At 46.0% G+C, this 15,857-nt stretch overlaps 1 protein-coding gene across 1 annotated transcript; it reads right to left on the bottom strand.

Moving 5' to 3' along the window:
- Nucleotides 1-2,572: 2,572 nt before the first annotated feature.
- Nucleotides 2,573-14,654, bottom strand: CMAS (cytidine monophosphate N-acetylneuraminic acid synthetase). Its single transcript, XM_087722760.1, has 8 exons — nucleotides 14,376-14,654; nucleotides 11,618-11,760; nucleotides 10,865-11,020; nucleotides 9,330-9,463; nucleotides 7,756-7,850; nucleotides 5,773-5,944; nucleotides 5,371-5,524; nucleotides 2,573-3,924 (listed from the first exon to the last, which is right to left on the bottom strand). The coding sequence occupies exons 1-8, from the start codon at nucleotides 14,588-14,590 to the stop codon at nucleotides 3,719-3,721; spliced, it is 1,275 nt and encodes a 424-aa protein (XP_087578886.1). The 5' UTR covers nucleotides 14,591-14,654; the 3' UTR covers nucleotides 2,573-3,718.
- Nucleotides 14,655-15,857: the final 1,203 nt, after the last annotated feature.

Raw genomic sequence — 15,857 nt, 5'->3', positions numbered from 1 at the left:
CTGGGAGTTGAAGTCTGCAAGTCTTAAAGCTCCCAACTTTGAACACCCCTGCCTTAAAGTTAAAGAGCTCACAGATACAGTCCGGGAACACGCAAAGCTTTCTGAGCTTTGATAAGTCTTAGCGTGTGAGGTGAAGCCAACCCGCGTGGTTGGATTCGGGCGTAATGTGTACGACCACAGCTGAGCCCAACATACTTGTTTCCTAAGCAAGACAGTTCTTAAGTGAGTTTTGCTCCATTTTATGACCGTTCTTGCTGCCAAAGTTCTGAACACCGCACTTGTTAACTTAGCAATCTGGTGGTTAAATGAATCTGGCTTCCATCTTAGTTGCCAGGAGGGCACAAAAAGTTGGCCCCGGGACACTGCAACGGTCATGGACATGAGCCTTGCCATGTCTTTCCTTCAGAATAGGCACGTTTTGGGTGCTACAAGTTTGAACTGAACATGGGAATGTTCTGCTGCCATCTTACTGGGCCCTCCCCCCGAATCTGAGGTAGCAAGGGGAAGAAAAACACCCGATTTCCATCTCTCATTAAGTGCTTTTTTTAATTTCCTAAAGATATTCCTTCATTATCCAATGGCTGCTCTCAAGAGAACAGAAGGGCACCAGGTGCAAAAGATCGGATCTACAAAAAACGGGATCACCTCAGATCACTGTCTAGGGCAGAGGGGAAGAACGATGGCCTTTTTTCGACTGGTGGACTTCAACTCCCAGAATTCTTGAGCCAGGAATTCTGGGAGTTGAAGTCAACCAGTCATAAAAGGGTCATTCTGGAATTCTGGGAGTTGAGTCAACCAGTCATAAAAGGGTCATTATGGGAGTTGAAGTCAACCAGTCATAAAAGGGTCATTCTGGAATTCTGGGAGTTGAGTCAACCAGTCATAAAAGGGTCATTATGGGAGTTGAAGTCAACCAGTCATAAAAGGGTCATTATGGAATTCTGGGAGTTGAAGTCAACCAGTCATAAAAGGGTCATTCTGGAATTCTGGGAGTTGAGTCAACCAGTCATAAAAGGGTCATTATGGGAGTTGAAGTCAACCAGTCATAAAAGGGTCATTCTGGAATTCTGGGAGTTGAAGTCAACCAGTCATAAAAGGGTCATTCTGGAATTCTGGGAGTTGAAGTCAACCAGTCATAAAAGGGTCATTCTGGAATTCTGGGAGTTGAAGTCAAACAGTCATAAAAGGGTCATTCTGGAATTCTGGGGGTTGAAGTCAACCAGTCATAAAAGGGTCATTCTGGAATTCTGGGAGTTGAAGTCCCCCAGCCCATAAGTCATAAAAGGGCCACAATTCAGCACCGCTAGTCTGCGCATGTGCCCAGCCTCAAAAATTTGCCTAAATAGGACGGCATAGAGCCGGGGCTAGGGGGGGAGGGCCAACCTGCGATTTCTGCTAACCGGTCCGAAACCGGCTGAATACCAGGGCCTGGGGGAGGAAGGTGCAATATCAGGGGGAGAACTTGTGTCAAGCAGCTCAGAAGAAGACTTTGCTCAGCAATGCAGCCGAGCAGATGAGCTGGGTCATCCCATCAACAAGTCCACCTCAAGGAATTCACAACGGAAGTCTTTTATCATTCCCGGTGGCCCATAAACCTTTAAAGATTGACCACCTGCTCGAATCTGTCCTCCTCAAATTCAGGAAAGGAAATGATAGGACTCTGACCAGTCAGCATCACTGCCCTGCCCCTGCCTTTCCCCACTCCTTGATTATTATTTGCAACTTCAGACCCCTCTCCAAAGTTGATGCTCTTCAACTGAACAGGTGACAGGATATTATCACCTGTGTGATTCAGCTTAGAGCAGCATTTCTCAACCTCGTCCATTTTAAGACCTATGGACTTCAACTCCCAGAATTCCCCAGTCAACATGGCTTGAGTGGGGAATTCTGGGAGTTGAAATCCATACGTCTGAAAGTTGCCAAGATGGAGACATGTTGGCTTAGAGGAGCCAACCTAGAGGGACAGCCTAAAAGAAAGCTTGTTATGGAGAATCTTGAACATAAAATCAAGAAGGTATACTCCTACCGGTCGGGAGACTTCAGAAATTAGAAGACCCCCTCTGGCAAAATATTAAGTTCCATTTGATGTCCGTACACGGTCATCGGTTCCTTAGACCAGTGTTTCCCAACCTTGTCAACTTGAAGATGTCCGGACTTCAACTCCCAGAATTCCCCAGCCAGCGAATGCTGGCTGGGGAATTCTGGGAGTTGAAGTCCAGACATCTTCAAGTTGACAAGGTTGGGAAACACTGCCTTATACAATGGCATGGCACTGTAGCCAGAATTTTAAAAAAAACAACAGCATTTTTTCCTAGTGCTTCTATTTTTAACAAACTTATTTTTGCCTAAATCAGGGGTCTTCAAACCTGGCAACTTTAAGACTTGGGGACTTCAACTCTCAGCAGAGCTGGCTGGAGAATTCTGAGAGTTCGAAGTCCACAAGTCTTAAAGTTGCCAGGTTTGAAGACCCCTGGCCTGAATGATAAGGCTTCAAAAACAAACAAGTCAAGAAACAAACCTAAGATAATTTAATAATTAAAAAAAAAAATCGGAATAAGGCTGTAAACTTTTCAAGCCTTCTAGGAAACGTGTCCGGCAATATTTTTTTTCAAGAGGCAACTGGTTTTTTTTTTCTTTGAAGACGTTTTGCTTCTCATCCAAGAAGCTTCTTCAGCTCTGACTGGGTGGTGGGGAATGGAAGGAATGATACTCCTTGCAGACAGCTGGTTTGAAACAGGGAGTCAAAGAGGGGCCATCTATGTCGAAACTGAACAGAGGGGGGTGGGATATGACATCATCTCTCTCCACTCTACAACACAGTCCTTCCCACAGTTCCGAGAATAGCAATAGCAATAGCAGTTAGACTTATATACCGCTTCATAGGGCTTTCAGCCCTCTCTAAGCGGTTTACAGAGTCAGCATATTGCCCCCAACAACAATCCGGGTCCTCATTTTACCCACCTCGGAAGGATGGAAGGCTGAGTCAACCTTGAGCCGGTGAGATTTGAACCGCTGAACTGCAGAACTGCAGTCAGCTGAAGTAGCCTGCAGTGCTGCATTTAACCACTGCGCCACCTCGGCTCTTAGAAGGCTCCACGGAGAATCTCTACAGACTTTTAGCTGTACAATTTGGGATGAACACCCTTTGAATGGTGTGGAAGTGGGAATGGATTTCCAGAGGTGGAAAAAAAATGGCAGACTACAGGAACCATTTGCACCACTCAGGTGATCCTAAAGACGCGGATAAACCTCCAGGTGGCGTCAACGACTCTCAAAAAGGATGCAACGGACCAGCTGTCTGCAAGGAGTATCAATCCTTCCATTCCCCACACATCCGGTCAGAGCTGAAGAAGCTCCTTGGATGAGAAGCGAAATGTCTTCAGAAGAAAATCGAAGAAAGTCCAGTTGCCTCTTGGGAAAAAAAAAAGCACCTTACATGACCTGGATGAACGAGAATCTCCACTGACATGTCCGGCAATAACGTGTCTTTGGATTTCTTGGGTTTTCCTGCCACTTTGGCTCTGCGTCAATTCAGTAACGATTCCGTCACCCGTGCAATAATAATAATAATAATAAAGCAGATATTTTAAAGATTCTCGTCGGGGTCCTTTTTTGGATCCTGGAAATGTCAAAAGCCAAGCAGAGGAAAGACACCCCCCAGCAAATCAACCAAGAAGAACTCCGTCTCTCGCAGAGACGCTGCTTGGAGGCGACTTCGCTAGCTTGTTCGGCCCAAGTTTTTTCCAGCCGAATTCACCTTTTCCATCAAAAGGATGATGTGCTCGGCGAACTCCCGAACGGCCCCGCGGCCGCCATTGGACCTGCAGATGTAGCTCGCCGCTTTCTGTGCAGCCGGACAAGCGTCCGCAGGGACGGCGCTCATGCTGGCTTTCTTGAGACACTCCACATCCGAGTCTTCATTTCCTGCGGTGACGGGAGAAGAAAAAGCACCTTCGGTGAACAATCACGGTTTTTAAATCGTTTTTAATCGGTTAAACGTTGTTAGAGGCGTTTCTGAGATACCGTATCTTTCGGAGTATAAGATGCACCAAGATGTTGAAGAGGCAAAAAAAAATTTTTTAAAAAAAGTTTTTGCACTGTGCAGACCTCCCACAAACGGCCCGTTTTTCACGAAAACGAGCCCATTTTTTGTCAAAAAAGGGCATGCATAGCCTTTAGGAGGCTTGTAGAGTGCTCCTGGGGGCTGACGGGGAAAAACGACCAAAAAACGGCCCATTTTTTGCTCATTTTTGCCCTCCCCAGCCCCCAGAAGCACTCTACAAGCCTCTTAAAGGCTATGCATGGCCATTTTTGCAAAGGGAGCAAGGTTTCGGGAAGCCAAAAATGCTGTATTCAGTGTATAAGACGCACCCAGATTTTCACCCTCTTTTTTGCAGGGGTGGGTACGTCGAGGTGGCGCAGTGGTTAAATGCAGCACTGCAGGCTACTTCAGCTGACTGCAGTTCTGCAGTTCGGCTGTTCAAATCTCACCGGCTCAGGGTTGACTCAGCCTTCCATCCTTCCGAGGTGGGTAAAATGAGGACCCGGATTGTTGGGGGCAATATGTTGACTCTGTAAACTGTTTAGAGAGGGCTGAAAGCCCTATGAAGCGGTATATAAGTCTAACTGCTATTGCTATTGCTATTGCTACGTCTTATACTCCGAAAAATATGATAATTGAAAATAAATGGTGGGATTGGAAACCAAGGGCCAGACTCTTAAAAGCCTTGGGTTGTAGTCATTCTGAAAACTGATTTTGAATATAAAAGATGATTTGATGTACAGGCAGTCCTCGAATTACACCCACAATTGTGAACTTCAATTCCCAGCATACTGTTTGACTGGGGAATTCTGGGAGTTGAAGTCCAAACATCTTCCAAGTTGCCAAGATTTTAAAACATTGCTTTATTCCATACTATCTGAGGTAAAAATGAACTTGCTGTTCTCGATCAGATCAGTGAGGATGGGACTCTCTTTAAGGACCTCCAAGTCCTTCAGTTTCAGTCATATACAGATAGTCCTCGACTTACGACCACAATCGAGCCCAAAATGTAGGTGGTTAAGTAAGACATTGGTTAAGCGAGATTTTCCCCAACCCCGACCTTTCTTGCCGCAGTTTGTTAAGGTAAAACAAGTATCTTACTTAACCACCAAAAATTTAGGCTCAATTATGGTTGTAAGCCGAGGACTACCTGCTCTCTTTTCTGCTTCCAATGATTGAGAGAAACTCAAAAACCATCCGCCGAGGAAATAATGAAGCAGCTGAAACATAAAGCAGAAAAACGGAAACCTCGTTCGAGGAAGCCAACTTTTCCGGAAACTTCCAGCAGAGCCAACGCAATCAGCAATCGCATTCGGAAAGGGCCTCACCTAAATATGCCACCTCCTTCCAGCACAACCCCATGGCCTTCCGCCATTTCTCCACGACACCCAGCTTGTCTATCACCCCGACTTCCGCGGGGCAGCCCAACTTCGAGGTGAAGACCGCCTTGGTGGAAGAGTCCCTCTCGGAGATCAGCCGCACCTGGACGAACGAAAGGCTTTTAGAAGCCCCACCCAAGCTCTGGGGATAAGGGTAAGTCCCTTCCGCTCTCACCGTCTCCATGATGTCTCCATACACTCGAGCAACGGGGACATGTTTTGACATTTTGGCCTCCCCCCTCCCCCCCCCATGAAAATTAAAAGTCCACCTCCTTTCCAATAAAGGGCAAAGAAATTTTGTGAAATCCTTCTCCTAAAAATCTATCCCCAAAGACGATAATTAAGATGTACCTCGACGCCTCTTTTCTGAAGCTGACTGATTCCAACCGCATCTCTGACATCATAGGAAACCATCTCTTTCCCATCTTCGGAGATGTAGATGTGACCGGTGGTGAGGCATCCATCAATGGTACAAACCAGAAGCTTCACTTCCTTTAAGGTCTCCTTCCCAAAATAGCCGTATCTGGAAATATGGTTTACAATCGTGGTAAAGCGGGGTGGGGGGTGGGGACCACCCAGTTTACTTATGTTGCATTCTATGGGCAAGAAGAAGGCTGGAAGACCAAGAGGAAAAAAGAATGCATGGTTCCCCTTGAGGAGGTAACGGAATAACAGAGTTGGAAGGGACCTTGGAGGTCTTCTAGTCCAACTCCTGCTCAAGCAGGAGACTTTCTATCATTCTGGACAAATGGGTATTCGACCTGATGCAATGAGGATGATTTCAGCAATACAGGCATCGCCTCTTTAAGACTCTGATGGGAGGTCCACACAAGTCTCTATATAGGTGACTATTAGAGGGAGTTTCTCTCTCTCATCGTGTATTTCATTTCTCTCCTTGTATTCGTAGCTGGTAAAGGATTTATCTCTGCATGTAAATGTTTGCATATATTTCTGTGTATATATATAAACCATTATTAACCGTCTGAAGGCTCTGTATGCTGTGTTTTGCTCCTGGGTTTATCTCATAATAAAGTACTGGTCGCACTGCCAAAACTGCCAGTGGTTAACTCCAGTGGCGGAGTAATCACAACCTCTGGAGGGAAGTCGCTCCACTGATTGATTGTTCTAATTGTCAGGAAATTTCTGCAGCCTACTAGTTTTTCTGCATGTGGGTGCCTACGATTCACATATGTTGCTAAGATCAGAGGGACTCAAAGTTCTAGTCCAGCCTCAAACATGAAATCTCACTGGGATGTCCTTGAATCAGTCCTTCTGTCTGCCTGACATATCTTGCTTATTGCGAAGATAATGCTGGAGGACAGATAGGTACATTGCCTGGAACCCTTAGAAGAGCAGAAATCTTGCCAAATAAAGTAAGACTAATATTTATTTGGGAGCTACATCCATCCTTCTCTTCAACTTAACGTATTTTTCGGAGTATAAGACGCATCAAGATTTTGAAGAGGTAAATTTAAAAAAAAAAGTTTTTGCACTCTGCAGACCTCCCAAATCCTCTGCATGGCTCGTTTTTTTGTGAAAAACGGGGCATGCAGAGGGTTTGGGACTCCTGCAAAGTGCTCTTGGGGGCTGGGGGGGGGGGGACAAACGAGCAAAACCCGGCCTATGTTTTGCTAATTTCTGCCCTCCCCAGCCCCCAGGAGCACTTTGCAGGAGTCCCAAACCCTCTGCACATACGTTTTTGCAAAGGGGGCGGAGTTTCGAGAGGCCAAAAATGCTGTATTCAGTGTATAAGACACACCCAGATTTTCACCCTCTTTTTTTGGGGGGGGGGGGAGGGAAAGGTGCAACTTATACTCTGAAAAATACGGTATATGGACCTGTTCTTGAACAAGGGTATCTAGAGAAAAGATCCTTTTGTAGGTCAGGATTGAAATCAGGGGTCCTTGGTGCTCTCTGAGCTTGCAGACGTTTAATTACCCAGCTAAGTAAAGAGCACCAGTACTAGAAGGTAGCTTAACTGCATTCCCTTCAAGCACTGATGACGTTACCTAGTTGGGTAATGAAACGTCTGCAAGAAAACAACCAAGTTCAGAGAGCACCAAGAACTCCACAAGGGTACCTCTTTGTCCTGCTGATGGTACACCCTAGAACTACGAGATTTCTTATTTGTACCCTATGACTATCCTTAAGTGTTGTACCTTATTGATTCTTGACAAATGTATCTTGTCTTTTTATGTACACTGAGAGCCTATGCACCAAAGACAAATTCCTTGTGTGTCCGATCGCACTTGGCCAATAAAGAATTCTATTCTATTCTGTTAAAGGAGGAGAACATCACCGCAACCATCCGAGGAAACCAGTTTTGGTGCTTACCTTAGGACCCGTTGCTCCGCGATGGGCCAATCTATATCCACATCTATGTCCACGCTGTGCTCGGCTCGCATTTCGTAGTACGCCATTTTCCCGCCCTAAGTAAAAATGAAAGCATGCGTCAGTCAACCATCCATGCCCACACCAGAGGGCACATCCTGAACGCGGGCCAGGGTTTCCACAGGGGTTATGTACGGGCACAGGTCTGCAGAGGAGAGACAGAAATTGCATTCCAGCCCAATTTGCAAGCAAATCTCCTTTTTTCACCCACCTTTTAGAACGTCATGGAGTGAAAGACCTGTGACCGTGTTAAAGACCCTGAAGCTGTGAAAGATAGCAGTAGCAATAGAACTTAAGACTTATATATCGCTTCATAATGTTTCACAGCCCCTCTCTAAGCGGTTTACAGATTCAGCATATTGCCCCCCATCAATCTGGGTCCCGTTTTGTCGACCTTGGAAGGATGGAAGGCAGAGCCAACCATGAACCGGTCACGATCGAACTGCTGGCAGTGGGCAGATTCAGCCTGCAATACTGCACTCTAGCCGCTGCGGCACCACGGCTCTAGATTAACATTATAGATCATTATCTTCTAGACCCAGTAAGACGCAGAAGATACTGTCAGAGTATATTCATGAACTGAAATGGGGCATAGCAACAAGATCACTCAATGAGAGCTAGAACGCTTTAGAGCCTGGGCGGGTCTTAGCTCTGTAGCTCTAAGGTTTTTTTTTGCTCAATTCCCCCCCACCCCAGCAGTACTCTATAAGCCTCCTAAAGGCTATGCATGCAATTTTTTTTGAAAAAGAATGACCTCTTTTTGCAAAAAATGAGCCATTTTTTGCTCATGTTTGGGGGTGGGGGCACCCCCCCAGGAACATTCTGCAAGCCCCCTAAAGGCTATTTTCATGCCTTTCTTTTATGGTTTATGGTTTATTATTTATAGGCCGCCCTTTTCCCTGAGGGGACTCAGGGCGGCTTACAATTTATGGGGAGGGGAATACAAGACAGTAAGACATAAAACAATACATAAGTAAAAATAGAACACAACATTCATTCATCATTCGGGTGGGGACGGATTACAATCTTTATCCCCAGGCCTGACGGGATAGCCAGGTCTTGAGGGCTGTGCGGAAGGTCTGGACGGTGGTGAGGGTACAAATCTCCATGGGGAGATCGTTCCAAAGGGTCGGAGCTACTACTGAAAAGGCTCTTCTCCGCGTAGTTGCCAGTCGACACTGACTGGCGGATGGAACTTGGAGGAGGCCTAATCTTGTGTGATCTAATAGATCGTAAGGAGGTAATTGGCAGGAGGCGGTCTCTCAAGTACTCAGATCCACTACCATGGAGGGCTTTATGGGTGGTAAGTAGCACCTTTGGGGAAAAAATGGGCCATTTCCACGAAAATCAGGCCATTTGGGGGAGGTTTCAGAGTGCAAAACCCTTTTTTTAAAAAAAAAATTTGCCTCTTCGAAACTTTGGTGCATCTTATACTCTGAAAAATACGTTAACGTCTTCAGAAACCGAACTCAGAAGCGTTGCGGCAAAAGAGGGACGAACAGGATTGGCGCACCCACCTGCAAATATCCCTTTTCAATCAAGGCTCTTTTGGCAAAGTAAAACGATCCGTTTTCATAAAGTTCGCCATCCCAGTCCTGTCGCCGAGGGCGCTTGGCAGGATTCAGATTTTGAGGGACGGTCGCTTCACAGACTGTTAAAACAACAAGGGCGGGGGGGGGCGTGTGAAAAGATGGATTTGGTGCCACTGTAATTCTAAAGAATTCTATTCTATGTCTGACTTTAGGGCACGGGTGGTGAAGCTTTTTGGCACTGAGTGCCCAAACTGGAAGGTATGTGAACGTGCAGGCATGCGTACGTGCGCCAGAGCTCCAGAAAGCAAAAGAACAGCCTGAAAATGGCTTGGAAAACGGCATGAAAAACAGCATGAAAAATGGCATGAAAAAGGCCTGGAAAACAGCATGAAAACAGCCTGGAAAACAGCATGAAATGGCCTGGAAAATGGCCTGAAAATGGCCTGGAAAACACCCTGAAATGGCCTGGAAAACGGCCTGAAATGGCCTGGAAAATAGCCTGAAATGGCCTAGAAAACGGCCTGGAAAATGGCATGAAAATGGCCTGGAAAACAGCCTGAAATGGCCTGGAAAACGGCCTGAAAATGGCCTGGAAAACAGCCTGAAATGGCCTGGAAAACGGCCTGAAATGGCCTGGAAAATAGCCTGAAATGGCCTAGAAAACGGCCTGGAAAATGGCATGAAAATGGCCTGGAAAACAGCCTGAAATGGCCTGGAAAACGGCCTGAAAATGGCCTGGAAAACAGCCTGAAATGGCCTGGAAAACAGCCTGAAATGGCCTGGAAAATAGCCTGAAATGGCCTAGAAAACGGCCTGGAAAATGGCATGAAAATGGCCTGGAAAATAGCCTGAAATGGCCTGGAAAACGACATGGAAAACGGCATGAAAATGGCCTGGAAAACTGCCTGAAAACTGCCTGGAAAACGGCATGAAACGGCCTGGAAAACAGCCTGAAATGGCCTGGAAAACGGCATGAAATGGCCTGGAAAACAGCCTGAAAACTGCCTGGAAAACGGCATGAAATGGCCTGGAAAACAGCCTGAAATGGCCTGGAAAACGGCATGAAATGGCCTGGAAAACGGCATGAAATGGCCTGGAAAACAGCCTGAAATGGCCTGGAAAACTGCCTGAAAACTGCCTGGAAAACGGCATGAAATGGTCCGGAAATAACCAATTTCCTGGGTATTTGGGGGGCCATTTTCAGGCTGTTTGTAGGTTGAAAACAGCCTGAAAACCACCTGAAAATGACATGAAAAACAGCCTGAAAACAGTTCAAAAATGTCCAGAATAATGATCTGTTTTTTGGCCATTTTCTGGTGCTCCGGCGCCCGTAAAAAGCAGCTGGCGACGGTGTATGTGCCCACAGAGAAGGTTTTGCATGCCATACGTTCGCCATCACGGCTCTAGGGGAATGGTGATCATCTCCATTTCTTTGCCGAGGGAGCCAGCTTGTTTGAGGCCAATCAATCTGAAGTTTTTATAAGCAATAATTTCCAGTCCGAAAGATGCCCCTCCCTTACCTCCTTTTTTAACTTCACTCCATCTGAACTGGTGCCGCCGCACGACTGAAAAGACTGAGTCAAAGCCATCCTCACGGATCATTTTGACCACTTTGATGAGGTCGGTGGGATGCAGGCAAGGGGAAGTTGCTTGAATGTTTCCTACGACGTCAACCTCTGGAGTCATGAGAGAAAAACACGGAGGAGATAAGGAGCGATCTCTATCTCTCTGTCAATTGTCAACCACTGTCAATTGTCTAAAGGCTTTGTGTGCTGTGTGCTGTGCTGTGCTCCTGGGTTTATCTCATAACAATAGTCACGCTGCAAAACTCTGACACCCTCAGATATTGGAATCCGGCTATCATATCATCCCTAGTCCCTTTTTAAATTAAACTAGAGATACTGTCAATTTGTAAAGCGTTACCATGACTATTATCAAATTTGACATTGGAGGGAGGATTCCATGCATACTTTTAGCCAGAGTCGGATCTCATATTTCTACAACTTCATTGGTGGATATGATTTATGACACAGACTGAGAGTTAGGGGTAAAGTGCAAAGGCCATTAACTGGAAATCAGTTTTGGCTCCACAGAAGAACATGCCAAAATGTTGATCCTAATAAATGAATGGATTTCTTTTGAACTTTGTCTCGAGGCTCGTAAATTAATTAGGTCATCTTCTGGAAACTTCACACATACCTGCATTCAAATCCAGAGAATGAAAGCTGAAAGATCTGCCAAAGCAATACTTTTTTAAAAAAGCACCAACATACCCTCGTGATATTGGAGAAACTCCACAATGGTATCCAAAGAGGTAGAAGAATCTTTAGACACTTCCGAGGTCCTCCGGTGAACCTGAGCTCCAAACTGCTTGGCAATTTTCTCAATTTCATCGTGATCTGTGGAAATCCATACACTGTGGGTAGACAAAGGGAGCAGCAATATTGTTGGCCCGTTAGGGAAGCTGTGACACAACACGACAAGCCTTGAGATATGAGTCAATTCTTTATCTCGTATCCCACCCACCCCACTGAACCTTTTTTGGAAAAGCAAATAGTTAAAAGCATTCTCTTCAACCAAAGACCTCTAGGAAAATCACGAAGGGTTTTTGGCCTCAATTTTCCAATCTGTAAAATGGGCAGATCATGTTTGCAAACAGAAAGATTGTGCAGCACTTCAGATTTGGAGGCAAAAAAGAGAGTCCTTGGGGGATATTAAGGCATACATCTAGCACCCTCTGCAATGCTGTAAGTCTGCTGCATTTTCTCTCTCTTCAAAACGTACATTTACTGCTGTTTAATTTAAGGTGGACAGACTGGTTCTATCTTTTTGCCCACATACGCTTTGAAATACTTTTCACCCTTTTATACCAAGTGCTGCACAGTCTCCGCAAAAACTTAACTTTCTGTTTTTCCCTCAAGAAGGAAGCAGAATAGGAAGATACTTCTATCTACCTCAGAGAAACAATCTGAAAATATATGGATTAGTTTCAATTCCCAATCAACCCCCCCCCCCCCCGCTCTGAAATAGAAATAGCAATAGCACTTAGACTTCTATACGGCTTCACAGTGCTTTTACAGCCCTCTCTTAAGCGGTTTTTTCAGAGTCAGCCTATGGCCCCCCCAACAATCTGGGTCCTCATTTTACCTACCTCGGAAGGCTGAGTCAATCTTGAGCCGGTCAGGATCGAACTACTGACAGTTGGCCAAGTCAGCCTGCAAAATTGCATTGTAACAGTGGCGGGGTTCCACTTTTTTTTTTACTACCGGTTCGCTTGTGCGCATGCACAGAAGTGTCTGGGCGGGTGGGGGGAGCCTCCCGCCGCTGTTACTTCCGGTTCGCCTGAGCCGGGCCGAACCGGGAGCAACCCACCTCTGCACTGTAACCACTACGCCATCCGGGCTCTTATAATAAACTGAATACCCTCTTCGATGAAGCAGAAAGCGCAACCTTGCAAGTATTTCTTTAAACAAGTAGATTTAATAAATGAACTGGTGTTGGAGAGCCCATACTGTACATTTAATTAAATAATTACACCGGTAGTCCTTGACTTATAACCATTCCTTTGGTGACGGTTTGAAGTTACAACGGCACTGGAAAAAAGAAACTTAGTCATTTATGATCACCCAACTTGCCTCCAGAAATTGTGAGTGCTTCATCACTGGAGGTTTTTAAGAAGAGACTGGACAGCCGGTTGTCTGAAACGGTATAAGATCTCCTGCTTGAACAGGAGGGCTGGACTAGAAGATCTCCAAGGTCCCTTCCAGCTCTCTCCCGATTCTGATTTTTCACACTTATGACCGTTGCAGCATCCCCATGGTCACACGATCAAAATTTGGACACTTGGTAACTGGCATGTATTTATGAGGGTTGCACTGCCCTGGGGTCATGTGGTCACCATGAGTCACCTTTCCAGTTGACTTTCTGCAAGCAAAGTCAGGGGGGGGAAAGCCAGAGCCGTTTAATCACCGCACGATCCACTTAACAACGGTGGCAAAAAGTCATAAAATGGGCCACTTAACAACCGTCTGACTTAACAGTAGAAAATGTGGACTCCATCGTGGTCATAAGTCAGGGACTACCTACAAAGCATATAAAGGGTGCACCATAAGTGAAGCCTCACAATTTATTATAGATATTTCATTCAACATTTGACTTGATTGCCATTTTTTTAAAAAAAATCTTTTTAATAAACTGGAATGAAAATGACGATTTTCTCAACTTTGCTGACAAGTAGCTGCCCAACTCACGCATGGGTGATTCCCTGCAGCTTGTATTTAAAAACCCCCAACATAAAACCCTATAAGCCTTCATCCCACCTGATATAGAATAGAATAGAGTAGAAGAGAATAGGATTCTTTATTGGCCAAGTGTGACTGGACACTTGAGCCGAGGTGGCGCAGTGGTTAGAGTGCAGTATTGCAGCCACTTCAACTGACTGCTTAGCTGCAGTTTGGCGGTTCAAATCTCACCGGCTCAAGGTTGACTCAGCCTTCCATCCTTCCGAGGTGGGTGAAATGAGGACCCAGACTGTGGGGGGCAATATGCTGACTCTGTAAACCGCTGAAAGTCCTATGAAGCGGTATATAAGTCTAACTGCTATTGGACACACAAGGAATTTGTCTTTGGTACGTTTGCTCTCAGTGTACATAAAAAGACAAGATACATTCGTCAAGAATCATAAGGTCCAGCACTTAATGATAGTCATAGGGTACAAATAAGCAATTTGCACCATGCTATGAAATTAACAATATATCTCTATACCCACACCTGCTGGAAACTTTTGCAAGATATATTTAAAAAGCCACCCCACCCAAAAGCCCATCCTAGATTTTACTGATTCTGAGAGCGCGTGCTTTCTAATAACGACAATTAAGCCCTGTGTTACGCTTTGATCATGAAATTGCACGAAATTCCTTAAGGAATCGCATTGCAAGCCGGAAGTTTCTGTTGCAGACAAAAGAACTGTCGCTTCATTAAAAAAAAACCGGGAGTGGGAGAAAGAACGTTGACATTCGCGCATGCGCAGACCTCTGGAAGGCGCCGGAGTCCAGGGCTGCCCTCAGTACCCAGCCAATCAGCGGGACGCCAGCCAGGAGCTTAATGTTCTTCAGCGGGATCCCTTTGCTGCCGCCTCGAGCCAGGATCAGCGCCGCTATGTGAGGGGACCCCGAGTCGGCATCCCCCGACGGCCGGGAAGAGGCGACAGCGAGCGAAGGAGGATCCCCAACAACTGTCGCAGCCATGGTTTGCTGACAGAATGGACATAATCCGCCCTGCCACGTTTAAGGCCCGCCCCTCTCCCCGCGCAGCCGCCCTCCCACGCTTCAGCCCAGCCCCTCTTCCCGCGCAGCCGCCCTCGCCACGCCCGCCCTGAGGAATGCTGGGAGGTGGAGTTTTTTTTTTTTTAGGCGCGGATATTTTAACGTTCCTCCAAGCCTGCTTCTGAGGCGGCAGAGGGCGCTGTTTCTGCGGCGGCTTGGAAATGGAGGAGTTTCGTTGGCCGATGGGGAGTAAAAGCCCTTCCAGTGGGATGCCGGGAAACGTAGTTCAATGGATAGATGGATGAATCTAAAGTGGGTGTCTGCTGGACTTGAAGCCGTTCCTCTCCAGATGCGATGGGCTGCAAATCCCACGTGCTGGCTGAGTGTGATGGGTGTTGGAGTCCAATATATTTCACAAGATAACTTATTCCTGTGATCTTGTACAGGAGTGGCAAACTAAATAAAATAAAATAAATAAACACAAATAGTCTGGGAAGTGCCTGGTCGAATGGGCTGGAAGGAGAAGCATCCCCGAAGTTTCTTCAGCCAATAGAGAAATGGCACAGAGGCGTTTCACAGGTGGATTCAGAACCTAAAAGTTGGATTTTTTTTAGACACTCCTCGCTTGGAGAAAACTGCAGACGATATCTTGGGCTGCAAGAAAAACAAATCATGCAATATTTTGTAGGAAATTTAGCACCCACTAATGAAATATTCTAGTGTTGGAAGAAATTTCCATCTGGGTTCAGTTCCAAGTGGGGAAAAAGACACTGGAGACACGGAGGCTGCTTGGAAAGGTGGTTTAATGGTGGACAGGATCGCATGGCGTGAGCTCCTGAACAGAAAAGGAGGATCAGATGCTTCCAGATGTTGGGTGAAGAAGAAAAAGAGAGCGAGATGCTGAAAGTTCCTGCCTTTATGCCCTCTCTGACCTTTGATCTTGAGCTTGTATTCTAATTAGACTCTCATGGGGGCCATGCAGGTCCAAGTTTGGTTGAAGATTGCCTTCTTCCCAGGTGCCCTGGGGTGAGATGGTAAAGGGCTAATTCTATCATGCCTTAATCCCATCACACTGGAGCTGAAGGGGGAGATCTTTGTTATGTAGAATAGACTGGCCCAAGCATTTTAATGGCCCATTGACAAAGGTGGGGGCTATTAAGAGTGAGTCTCTTTCCTGCCTAAAAAACATGTTCCTCCATTTCTGATCCAGGGAAATATAATATTCTGCCTTTTCAATATTTCCCAGGAT

Source organism: Thamnophis sirtalis, unplaced genomic scaffold, assembly GCF_051295495.1.
Source record: "Thamnophis sirtalis isolate CommonGarterSnake01/CBP01778 unplaced genomic scaffold, rThaSir2_p1.2 scaffold_9, whole genome shotgun sequence".
Classification (NCBI taxonomy): domain Eukaryota; kingdom Metazoa; phylum Chordata; class Lepidosauria; order Squamata; family Natricidae; genus Thamnophis; species Thamnophis sirtalis.
Note: the sequence above shows the minus strand (reverse complement) of the source record. Positions and strands in the feature narration are given on the sequence as shown.